The 13,004-nt window shown below is 41.0% G+C and overlaps 1 protein-coding gene across 5 annotated transcripts in view; it reads left to right on the top strand.

Annotated features, from left to right (window-relative positions):
- CHD6 (chromodomain helicase DNA binding protein 6) overlaps positions 1-13,004 on the top strand; it is a 203,915-nt gene that overhangs the window by 87,621 nt on the left and 103,290 nt on the right. For all 5 annotated transcript variants that reach the window (XM_077873187.1, XM_077873189.1, XM_077873188.1 and 2 more), the window contains one exon: positions 323-472. In XM_077873187.1, coding sequence (XP_077729313.1) covers positions 323-472 — 150 coding nt within the window. The remainder of the gene's footprint in view (positions 1-322; positions 473-13,004) is intronic.

Here is a 13,004-nt window from a genome sequence, read left to right as displayed (position 1 = left end):
TATCCCTGTTGTACTAGAATAGAAGCTGATTCCAGAAGGGAGAAAAAAAGTCACTGTCATTGATGAACAAAACATCTCACTGGATTCTGAGACTATACCTTCTTCTCAGGGCATCTTGGCAATTTGGATCTCCTCCCTCAGCTAGATTTCATTTTGAGTGAATTTAATTCTTAAAAGAGTTGTGTTTTAGGAAGATTTCTTTTGTAAAATAGGAAAGGCCTCCCGTCCATGTTAATGAGTGTAGATGAGTATATTCTTTCTCATGCAAGCTTTTGCATTTGACTCACACAGCATCTCTCTGATGGGTGTGTTTGCCCTGCAGAAACGACGCTCTGGACGGCAGGTGAAGCGCAGAAAATACAACGAGGATCTGGACTTCAAAGTGGTGGACGATGATGGGGAAACAATCGCTGTTCTTGGAGCTGGCCGAACATCTGCCCTCTCGGCATCTACGCTGGCTTGGCAGGCAGAGGTACAGTCTTTGGATTAGGGTGCCGGCCTAAGTCATTTTGGCCTGCTTGACACACCTGTTCTGTGGCTCTTTGCTGAAGCTGAATTAGGTCATTATAGCCGCTGCTTATAATCTTCATTTGGCTTCCTCTTCCACTTAGGATGAAGTTCATCTCCTGCCATGCCCAGCAGGATTCTCCCATGGCATCACATTTGTTTGGCATAGCAGTGACCCTCTCCCTGCTCCCTGGCCTTGAGTTAGCAGATCTCTCCCACCTCTTGGCCTTCACCCATATTGTCCCTTTCCTTGTTATGCTCTTCTCCACATGCATTACATGGCTTGGTTCTCCATCTTTTAAGCTAAGATGATTTCTCCCCAGAGGTCTTTCCTGACTTTTTTGTTTAAAGTAGATCCCTGCTTCCTGATCCTAGTGATTCTGAATTTCACTCCTTATTTGTTTCCTTCATAGCATTGTAATACAACTAATAATTGTGCTCTGATTTCTGATTTCATTTTCTTTGTCTCTCTCATTAGAATATAGAAGTCTGATACATACTAAATAGCCATTCAGTGAATGAAATCACATGCAGTAGTAATTACAGTTGGAACTTGGCATCAATAAATGTGTATTAACAGTCCTTGCAAGACCAGGTCCTAGGATACAAGGATAAGTGTCAAGGCATGGTTCCTGGCTCTAAGGAGAGGAGGTATATGGCTGTGTAACACTGTGATTAGTGTAGCCTTAGAAGAATGTGCTAGAGGGGTGCCTGGCTGGCTCAGTCTCAGTAGATCATGTGACTTGACCTTGAGGTTGTGGTTTAAGCACCACATTGGGTGTAGGGATTAGTTAAAAATAAAATCTTATAGGGGATCCCTGGGTGGTGCAGCAGTTTGGCGCCTGCCTTTGGCCCAGGGCACGATCCTGGAGACCCGGGATCGAATCCCACATCGGGCTCCCAGTGCATGGAGCCTGCTTCTCTCTCTGCCTGTGTCTCTGCCTCTCTCTCTCTCTCTCTCTCTGTGACTATCATAAATAAATAAAAAAAATTAAAAAAAAAAATAATAAAATAAAATCTTATAAAGGAAGGGGGCCTTCTCAGTGAATCAGTCAGTTAAGTGTCTTACTCTTGATTTTGTCTTAGGTTATGATCTTAGGGTTGTGAGATGGAGCCCTTTGTTGGGATCCACACTGGGTGTGGGGCTTGCTTAAGATTCCCTCTCTCCTTCTCTGTCTACCCCTCTCCCACTGCTCATGTGCTCTTTTTCTCTCTGGAAAAAAAAAAAAAAAAAAAAAGAAGAATGTGCTAGATACAGTGGCTACACAGAAGGGGGAGTGGATAGGAAGAGAGGAGGTCAGGATTTTAGGAGAGGCATTTCCAACATGAACTAGGCATGATAGACAGACAAGCTCAGCTGGGTATTGGGGGTGATCTGAAGAGTGGTGGGAGATGAGCCCCTGAGTGGTAGGAAGAGTCACATTTTGCAATCCCTAGATATTAGCTAAAGTATTTGGTCTTTATAGTAAAGATCAAATAATGGGGGTGGTGTGGGGGCACCGAGTGAGGGTTTAAGCAGAGAAGCAAGATGGCCCTCTTTGTGCTTTAGGGATTTCCATTGGCAGCAGTTTCAAGGGGAAAGAGGGACCTGATATCCAGATGCTAGAAGGAAGAGAGGTAAATGTTGAAAAGGTCTGTGCCAAGGAGCTGACAGAGAAGACATTAGAAGGAAAAGAAGATAGAGGCTGTGCATATAGGAGGAGCATCATTGGCAGCAGCACATTCTGGGACACAGCCTGGCTGTTGTTACGGAGTCACTGTCGCTGACTTGGCAGAGTTCACGCTCTGCGTGCGCAGCAGAGCACAAATACCTGTCCTTCCTCCCGGGTGCTAGGACAGCTTACTGCAGTGAGAATACTTTATCTGTTTAAACCACCTTGCCTCCAGCTTAAAGCATCCTCACATAATTTCGCATATCCTTTCATCCTGAGTTTGCATGGAAAGTAGCTAGGAGCAGGGGTCATGGTCAAGGAACGTCACGGAAGCATCCTGGTCCTGGGATAACCTGGCAGCAGCTGACCAGTGACTAGCATGTAAGAGTTGGTTTCGGGTCTCTCTGCCAGGAGTTATCCAGGCAATGAACACAACACTTCAGGTCTCTCTGCCAGGAGTTATCCAGGCAATGAACACAACATTTAATAGGAATAGTGATTTGATGTTCTGTCAATGCAGTACTCTTCAAGCAGAGAGTCAAGGGTAGTCCTTGCAAGACTGCTATGAGGCGATAGGATTCTATTATTCCAGAGCGGTTGTCCCTTCCTTGGAGAGGTTATGGTGGGTTTGATAGTTAAAACACTACGGGGGAATTTATTTTCTCCTAGTAGCTATTTAGCCCACCATTAACTATATTTCAGCTGCTGTTATGACTTCTTCCGTGGTACCTGAAGGGCAGTGTTAGCTCATCTGATAGAAATAATTCAGGAAATTCTACATATCTTAACAAGGCTCTTTTTATTCTCTTCAGGGAACAACAAAAAGAGAGCTAATCTGTGGTAAAACATAAGATAGAATCTGAATTTGCATTAATTATGCCTTAAAAGTTGTTACTAAGGCCAAAAGAAGCCTGATATGGGGTTTGGCAAGCTTGGCGATCTGGCTATCTGGCCCCTGCGCCCCAGGCGGGGGCCTAGCTGGCAGGACAGCTAGGACAGCCTGCAGGGGGCCGAGCAGGTTTCAAAGGCAGTGCTTAGCAGAGCCCTACTAGCTGCTGCTGCACGGTTGCACTTGCATCTGGTTTACATTTGGGACTTCCTGGTGAGGTTTGAACAAAGATTTCCCAGGCTGATGCAGAGTTTGAAAGCCATGAATCTCATCTAGGATTCTAGACAATCCTCAGCGCCCCGTGGCACAGAAAATCAGTTGAGGAAGTTAAGGCTTTTTCTTGTGTCCTTCTCTCGAGGCCCTTCGGCTGGGTGTCTGCCTGCTTGCTGGCTTCGGCTCAGGGCAGAGAAGGGTGTGGAGTCAACACCAAAAAGGCCTGCTGCTCCCCCTTGCGTTTCTGTGCACTGTCTTATTAGCATGCTGTGTCTGATGCTGTGGCTCCTGGCCCCTGGCCCAGCCCCAGAGTGCAGCCTCAGCATTAGTTACCTAGTGGAGAGTTGCTAAAAACATCTCTACACATGATTCACTGTAGCCCAGGACTGGCAGGGTAGCACCACCCTGCTTTGGAGTATAGAGGACAGTCTCCTGATTGGGATATGGGATTCTGGGACAGGAAGTAGGTGTCCATCCTGACTGTGATTCTGCTTTCTTATTCTTTGTCAAATGGATGTTGGTGCCTGGAACAGAGACAAACTTTTGTAGTAGTTGTAAATTTCCAGTATATAGATTTTTACAAGGCTGTCTCAGTTCCTGCCTCCTGTGGTTTGTGCAGTTTGTATGATTTTGCCTTTTAAAACAGAGGACTTTAATTTTAATTAAATTCCCTGTGCCCTCCTGTGCCTCATTCTGTGTCTCTGCAGTCAGCACCTTCTGTTTCGTCTGGCTTTGTGCTGTGCCCGGCAGGCTGAGCCAGGTTGTTTCCTTCCCCAGGAATCCCCTTAGTTCCCCTGAGCTATGGGTGGACTGCTCTGCACTCTAGGGTGATTGCTTCTTAACTCCTATATTAAGTCAAAATTCCTGCCTGATTTTTTTTTCCTAAGTAGTCTCCATGCCCAGCATGGAGCCCAACATGGGATTTGAACTCATGACCCTGAGATTAAGACCTGAGCTGAGATCATAGTTGGATGCCTAACTGACCAGGTGCCTCTCACCTCACCTGATTTTTTAAAAAATGTGGCTGCAGACTACCTATTTACCCTCATTTATTTCTCTTCCTCATTCAATGTAATGCTTTTGTTCTACCAAGACTGTTTACTTAGTATTCTTAGTATACTTAGTACAGTATATGCATCCTGTTTTCCTGTGGACTCATTCTTTAATCCTTGGGTTCACTTCAGCTTTCCTTCCTTCTTGTCTTCTTATAAACCACCATTCCTTAGGTCCCCACTAAAACCTCACCTTTCTGTGAAATCCAAGTTGTTCTTGCTTTCTGCATGCTTGTGGACTTAGAATTACTGTCTTACCAATTAGAATTAACCCTGAGACATTTCTAAGAAAAATGTTTTATGTTGCTTTCCCTGCATGAACATAAGCCCCTAAGACTGACCATCTTGTTTGATGCTACTTTTGTGCCCTCCATGGCACTCAGTCAATATTTGATTAGTTGAAAAGTGATTTGCTTCCTGCTAGAGCCTCTCCTTTTTGCCCACCTAAATAGAAATAAATCAGGTGGTTGGTTGAGGTTGGGGGCAACTTGGGTTGAAAATTTTTGAAATGTTCCCTAAGAAAAAAAAGTTTAAATTATATGAATCTCTGACATGAAAGAGAATGAATTAAAATGGCCTTCTTTGAAGGATAATTTGAGAAAATTCCAAGTAGCTGAGAACAGATGGTTGTTATGGAAGTGTGTTTGGCAAGCAGATTTAGTTTATATCTGTGTGTATCTGTATACACTGAGTGTTTATACACACACGATCGTGCTTATGCACAATCTCTGTTTAGTAAAGTCCTGATTTTCTAGTTTCCTTCCTACTTTGATGTGTATTTTGGACATGCTATTTCCTTTTCCTTTTATTAGATAGGGTAAAACCTGCTCTCAGTATTTTCATGATAACCACTGATTTTTTTTTAAGGAGTTAGTGTTCATCCTCCTTTCTTTAACCAGTACGAAAAGATAACTTGAAATTTTATTTCAAATTCCTTAATTTTTACTTGGGAATCTTCTACGGTGAAGAATGTTTGAAGCCCCCCATCCTTTTATTACTTAAAGTTCTGTCCTTTCTTGTTCATGTGTTAACTTTTCCTTGGATTTGGCTGGTCCTAATTAAAAACTCCGAATAGCCTTCTAAATCCTACCACTACAAACCATCTTTTTCTATTCTTCATGGTAAATGAATAAGAATGTTTGAAATAATTTGATAGTGAGGAAGAGATAATTGTTCCTTTTAGCATGTTTGTACATGTATGAATGCTCCCTGGCTAGTCTGGGTTGTACATGCTTGGGAGTGAGTGGGTACGAAAGGTAGTCAGCAATTATGAAAGTTTGATGCTGGTTAACAGAGATCTAACTTGGTGCCCTATCTTCTGTGTTCCCATAACACTTGCTTTATGCTATTATAATAATGTATTGCAAAATCTTGTAACAATGCTTATTGAGCATTGTTAAGTCAAAAATGCTTATTGAGTATCTACTACATGCCAAGGACTATTTCATGCTGGAGATAATCTCAGGGAACAAAAGAGACAAAAATCCCCACTCTCACAGAGGGAGCCACAACAAATGGAGAGGAAGCCTGCAAAACCATGCAAGTGCTCTCTCCCTCACATTTGCTGCATTTTGAATCTCGTAGGATAGGAGGCCAAAGAGTGAAGCTCAGAGCTTCCAAAAGGTGGAAATAACTAGGGAGAGGCTGGGAATAAACCAAAAAATAATAAAATTTGTGCAGTTTTTCATAGTAGTAAGTGCTATGAACAAAAATCAGAAGAGGAGTAATATGGAATTGATGAAATGAGGGTTGCACTTATAAATAGAGGTGTCTGTTTTGGCCTCACAAAGGTAACATTTGAGCAATTGAAGAAAGTAAAGGAGCAAGGGAGTCATGAGCGAGAGAAAGATCTTTGATTTCACTCTGAGTTAATAGAGAAGCCTTTTAAGCAGTTTAAGCCAAAAGAGGGACATTATAAAAAGGGCCATTCTGAAAGTTGTATTACAATTAGACTAGTTGAGCAGGAGTGGAAGCAGGGAGACTAGTTAGCAGGCTTTTGGGAATTATCTGGGTGAGAAATGAAGATGGTTTTAGACCAAGGTAGAAGAGATGGTGAGAAACTGATGGATTCTGGACATATTTTGAAAATAGAGCCTACATGATTTCTTGGCTAATCAGACGTGGTATGTGGAAAGAAAAGGAGTCAAGGATTACTCCAAGATTTTTGGTTTGAACACCAAGAAGGATAGAGTTCCCTGTCACTCAGTTGGGAGAAAACTGCAGGATAAGAGGAGTTTACTTGTAGGCATTAAGTATAAAATAGTTCTGAGGTAATCAAGTGAGGATGGCAAGTCACAAGTAGATCTATGAGTCTGTGAATTAAGAGGAGGTTCTGAGCTGGATACATAAACTTGGCTGGTGTTACCATGTAGCCCATATTTAAAGCCATGAGACTGGACAAAATCACCAGGAAAATGAGTATAGCTAGAAAAGAGTAACAAGTAGGCCCTAGGAAGCTCCAGAAATTAGAGTTGATGGTGGAGGATTCCTACTTCATGGAAGATACATTAGGTCATAGCAGCGTAACACTCACTGCAACTAAAAAAAAAGATATATTGCAAAGAATATTTTAAAAGACATCTGATATCTGGGGAAGCAACAAGAATTAGATGAACTAAAATTCCAGACAGCATAGAGCTATTCCTAGATGAGCCGACAATTCCAGAGACTGTTTCTTCTCTGGAAATATTCCTCAGTTCTGAGCATGGGTTGACGATCAGGCTTGGCACAAACACACTATTCTGGGTTGAAGAGAAACCATCTGACCCTGCTGGTAGTAGATTATAGGGCTGTTGAAATGATTGGAAACTAGAGGAATTCCCCAAAGCAAGGGGCTTTCCCTGGGAGACTTGTTGAATTCTGAGGTAGTCCAAGAAGTTAGTAGCTCACCCAGAAGAAGGCAGATTAAAATCTCACAGTCTCGTGGCACCTTGAGGGAAAATCTCACTAAAGGGATGGGCCTACTGTAGAAAGTGTAGAAAAGTGGATTCTCCCTTAAGAGAGATTTTTAACATGCTTCGTATTGGAGACTTCAGGGATCGAGAGTAAAAAGACCTACCAGACTCCATTGGTCACCTTGGACATTCATGGTCAAGAAACAGGGTAAAACAAGAGATGGACTAAATTTTAATGGTAACCCAGGCCTGACCCAATTCAGTCTCATGTTTGTCTAAGAGAAAATAGGAAGTAGTTGTGGAAAATATTGTTTGGAGCTGCTATGGTTCCTTTATTCACAAGTTCTACCCTAAGTAAAAAACTACCAGACATTTTAAAAGACTGGAAAAAATGGGACTAAAAGGCAAGAGAACACACACATATATATATAATACAAGCAGACCTTAGACGATCCAGATATTGGAGTTAGCAGAAAAGAACTTTAGAAAATAACTATGGTTGAGGCTCCAGGGTGGCTCAGTCAGTTCAGTGTCTGCTTTCGGCTCAGGTTATGATCATGTGGTCCCAAGATTGAGTCCCATGTTGGGCTCCCTGCTCAGTGGGGAGTCTGCTTCTCCTTCTCCCTCGTCCTCTGCCCTTCTCCCTGTTTGTGCTGTCTCTCGTTCTCTCAAATAAATAAATTTTTGGGCAGCCTCGTGGTGCAGCGGTTTAGCGCCGCCTGCAGCCTGAGGTGTGATCCTGGAGACCCAGGATTGAGTCCCACGTCGGGCTCCCTGCATGGAGCCTGCTTCTCCCCCTGCCTGTGTCTCTGCCTCTCTCTCTCTCTCTCTCTCTCTCTCTCTGTGTCTATGAATAAATAAATAAAATCTTTAAAAAAATAAAAAATAATAAAAATACATTTTAAAAAAAATCTCTAAAAATATAACTATGTTATGTGAAAGAAAATAAAAGAAGATGGGCAAAAAAAAGGTTTAAGGTGAAGAATTTGATTAGAGAAATGAATCTGTAAAGAGAATCAGATCAACTGTCTAGAACTGAAAATTCCAGTTGTAAAAATTAGAACACAGCGGATGACCTTAAAAAGCAGATTAGATACATCAGAAGATAATATTTGTGAGTTTGAAAACAATCAATAGAAAATTTCTAACCTGAAGCCTAGAGAGAAAAAAGAATGCAAAGAACAGAGCATTAGAAACAATTGGGGTGCAGTGGAAAGGTGTAATTGGTTAGTGGTATATCTGATTAGAGTCATAGGCATGGGGGAGAGCTGGGGGTAGAGGAGTGCTTGAGGATAAAATTAGTGGCCAGGAAACCCTTCCCCCCCATAAACTGATGGGGGATATCAACCAATGGATTCAACATCAGTTAGCTCCCATACTGGAAAAATACAAAAATGAAAACCGTACGCAGGCATATCTGAAACTATAGAAAACCAGACTGAAAAACCAGTAGATAAAAACAGTACTAATACTGTATTAAATGGTATGATATTGAGTACTTTACCCTTGACTTTTTGAAATAAAAAGAATTCCACTATTATCATTATATTCAGAAATGCACTGGAGGTCCTGGCTACTGCAGTAAGGAACATGAAATAAAAAGTTTAAAGATCGGAAAGAAAGAAGTAAGATTCATTATTTGTAGATGACATGATTGTGTATAGAAAATTCAACAGGGCAGCCCGGGAGGCTCAGCAGTTTAGCGCTGCCTTTAGCCCAGGGCGTGATCCTAGAGACCTGGGATCGAGTCCCACATCCAGGCTCCCTGCAAGGAGCCTGCTTCTCCCTCTGCCTGTGTCTCTGTTTCTCTCTCTCTCTCATGAATAAATAAATAAAATCTTAAAAAAAAATTCAACAGAATTGGGGACACCTGGGTAGCTCAGTGGTTGAGCATCAACCTTCAGCTCAGGTTGTGATCCCGGGGTCCTGGGATAGAGTCCCATATTGGGCTCCCCACTGGGAGCCTGCTTCTTCCTTTGCCTGTGTCTCTGCCTCACTCTCTGTGTTTCTCGTGAATAAATAAATAAAATCTTAAAAAAGAGAAAGAAATTTCAACAGAATTGACCATTAGAATCAAGAAAATGGAGATTTAGCTAAATTGTTGGATACAAAAACAATATACAAAACCATCTGTTTTATTTCTATAAACTAGCAACATGAAATCAGGAAAGGAAAACTAAATTGCCATTTGTAACATCATCAAAAATATTAGATATCCTGGAATAACTCAAAAGATACACAGACTCTCTCTATAGAAAGACATTGCTGAAAGAAATTAAAGGAGGCCTAAATAAATGGAACCTTATATGATATACATATATTGAATACGGTTGAGATGTCTGTAATTCAGTCCCAGTCAAAATCTAAGCAGGGTGTTTTTTGATAGAAATTGATAATAGAGGGGCAGCCCCGGTGGCGCAGCTGTTTGACACCGCCTGCAGCCTGGGGTGTGAATCTGGAGACCCGGGATCGAGTCCCACATCGGGCTCCTTGCATGGAGACTGCTTCTCCCTCTGCCTGTGTCTCTGCCTCTCTCTCTGTCTATGAATAAATAAATAAAATCTTAAAAAAAAATTGATAATAGAAACACCAAAGACCTGGAATAACCAAGGGAATCTTTAAAAAGAACTAAGTTGTAATGCGGACTTGTAGTCAAGCTATAATAATGAAGACATAGCGTTGTCCTAAGAACAAGTAGATCAGTGGAACAAAATAGAGGTGTACTGCTCAGTAGAGCTCCTACTAGCCATCTGTGGCTTATTAAGCACTTGAAATATGGCTAGTCTGAATTCAGATGTGTCTTAAGTGTGAAGTACACATTGGATTTTAAAGACTTAGTATGAAGAAAGAATATAAAGTATTTCATTAATAATTTTACATTGGTTATATGTTGAAATGATAAAGTTTTAGATATATCAGCTTAAGTATATTTATTAAAATTAATCTCATCTGTTTGTTTTTACTTTCTTAATGTGGCTACAAGAAAATTTTAAATTATGTGGCTTAATGAATGACTTTGGGGAGGGTGGAAGATTCTTTAAACAGGACATAAGAATACGTAAGAGAAAAGATTGATTAAGTGGATTTATGTAGAACTTCTGTTCATCAAAAGACACATTTACAGAATTGAAAGGCAGACCATAGATTGGTAAATAATATTTGTATTCTCTATAACTGGCAGAACTCTTATTCAGAAATGTGTCAAGAACTCTTGCAAATTAAAAAAAAAAAACAAAGGATAATTCTTAAAATAGGAAAATGACTTGAGTAGGAGCTTCATAGAGAAGTTAAGCACATTGCCAAGAGGCATAAAAAAGGTACTTGACATCCTTAGTTATCAGGGAGATAGGAGTTAGAGAGATAATACTACAATATCCACAAGAGTAGCTATCAAGTCAGCTGGAACTCCTCCTATATACATTGCTGGTGGGTGTAAAAATTGTTACAATTACTTTGGAAAAAATTTTGACAATATTCTTTAAAACTAAACATATAACCTACCTCATGACCTAGTAATTTCACTTTTATGTATATATCTAAGATAAATGAGTGCATTTGTCGACCAAAAGGCATACAATTTATATGAACATTGGAAGCAACCTGAATATTCCTCAGTAGAATGGATAGGTAAATAAATGGTAGTGTGTTTATACAACAAAATAGTATGCTACAGAAGAATGAACCATATACTATATAATTCCATTTACATGAAGTTTAGTAATAGGCAGAACTAATCAGTGGTAGTAGAAGTCTGAATAGTGGTTACTTTCAATGGGGGCACGAGTCTTCTTGAACGATGGAAATGTTATGTAACTTGATCTAGGTGGTATTTATACAAGTGTATATGTAAAAATCCATCAGTTGTACATAGAAGATCTCTACATATAAATGCCTACCTTAATAACTTTTAAAGTGTTTTGTTAACATATATGGCAGTTCCTTGCTGATGAAGACTCTAGCACATCTATTTCTATAAGACTAGTGAATAAACATAAAAGATATTCAATAAAGAAATGTGGAAGAAATTTAGGAAGGAAGTGAAGTAGGAAGTTAGGAAGTTAGTTCATTAATCTACTTTCTCTTAACCTAGCAATGTTCCTTTGCTCACGACACACTTGCCATAGAGTTCCGTTGGCTCCAAGATTGGGAGCTTGAGAAAGTACACCTAGCTCTAGCCATTTGCTGTTAAACGGTATTAGATAGGTACGAGTATCTGGAGAAGAGGAAGGCTTTTTAATTAAATGACATAGATTAAGAATAACAACTGTTTCCAATATCTGACCCCGGTGAGTTTGATGCTTTATTTCGTCATGTGTCTCCTCTCTTTCCCTCTTGCTGTGTTTAGCATTCAGCAAATATTTCTTGTCACCAGGCCTTTTCAAGGCATTAGCTACTGGGCCTTTTCAAGGCATTAGCATCAGACCTCTCTCAGGCATCCTACTTCTCCCTCTGCCTATGTCTCTACCTCTCTCTGTGTGTCTCTCATAAATAAATAAGATCTTAAAAAAAAAAAAAAAAAGAATCAACAGAACAGGGGCAGCTGGGTGGCTCAGTTGGCTAAGTATCTGACTCTTGATTTTGGCTCAGGTCATGATTTCAAGGTCATGAGATTGAGCCCTGTGTTGGGCTCCTCACTGAGCTAGAGCCTGTTTGGGATTCTCTCTCTCTCTCTCTCTCCCCTTCTGCCCCTCTCCCCACTCCCATCCTCCCACTGTCATCCCCTCCTTGTGTACGTTTGCATGTACATGCTCACGCTCTCAAAAAAAAAAAAAAAAAAGTCAAAATAAATACTTGAGCAGAAAAACAAAAGCTTAGCTTGTCTTCCCATCCCTTCTTCCTACTAGGCACAGTTCACTTGTCTTCTTGTTGAGCAGTGGGAAAAGACTCTTGTCACTTTGGATTAACTTTGGCATGCACCTAGCACACTGCCATGTGTCTAGGGGAATGTAATAAATATTTGTAACCTTTGGGAGCATCTGTCAATGCCTGCTGATCTCCATACTTCTTTTTTACCATCTGCCTTCCTCATCTTTTTTTTTTTTTTTTCCTTTCCTCTATTATTTCTTTGGGGGAAAGCTTTATTTAAGATCTTAGGTGGGGGGTGGGGGGGAATACCTGGGTGGCTTAGCAGTTTGGCACCTTCCTTCAGCCCAGGGCATGATTCTGGAGTCCCTGGGTCGAGTCCCACATCGGGCTTTGTGCATGGAGCCTACTTCTCCATCTGCCTGTGTCTCTGCCCACCCCGCCCTCCCCGTCTCATGAATAAATAAATAAAATCTTTAAAAAAAAAAATCTTAGAGGGGGATCCCTGGGTGGCTCAGCGGTTTAGCGCCTGCCTTGGCCCAGGGTGTGATCCTGGAGTCCTGGGGATGGTTCCTGCATCAGACTCCCTGCATGGAGCCTGCTTCTCCCTCTGCCTGTATATCTGCCTCTCTCTCTCTCTCTCTCTCTCTCTCTTTCTCTCTTTCCCTCTCTCTCTCATGAATAAATAAATAAAATCTTTTTTTTTTTTTAAAAAAGATCTTAGAAAATATGTTTTCTATAATGGTATGGCTCTGAGACAGTTGAGCCCTAGAGTGGGTAGGACTGAAGACAGTGATATGTAGCCTAAGGCATCCTTTTGGAAAGTTCTGATCAGGATCCCAAGTTATTTTGGGGGGCTATCATGATGAGTGTTCTTCTCATCTACTGTTCTACTAGATCTGACAAGGTCATGTAGTGCGTACGAAACCTCTGAAATAGAACAGCTCAAATAAAGTCCTAAAAAGAATGTCAAACACAAGAGTGCTCTGACTCA

Source organism: Canis aureus, chromosome 26, assembly GCF_053574225.1.
Source record: "Canis aureus isolate CA01 chromosome 26, VMU_Caureus_v.1.0, whole genome shotgun sequence".
In the NCBI taxonomy this organism is placed as follows: Eukaryota; Metazoa; Chordata; class Mammalia; order Carnivora; family Canidae; genus Canis; species Canis aureus.
This window is presented reverse-complemented; position numbering and strand designations above follow the sequence as displayed.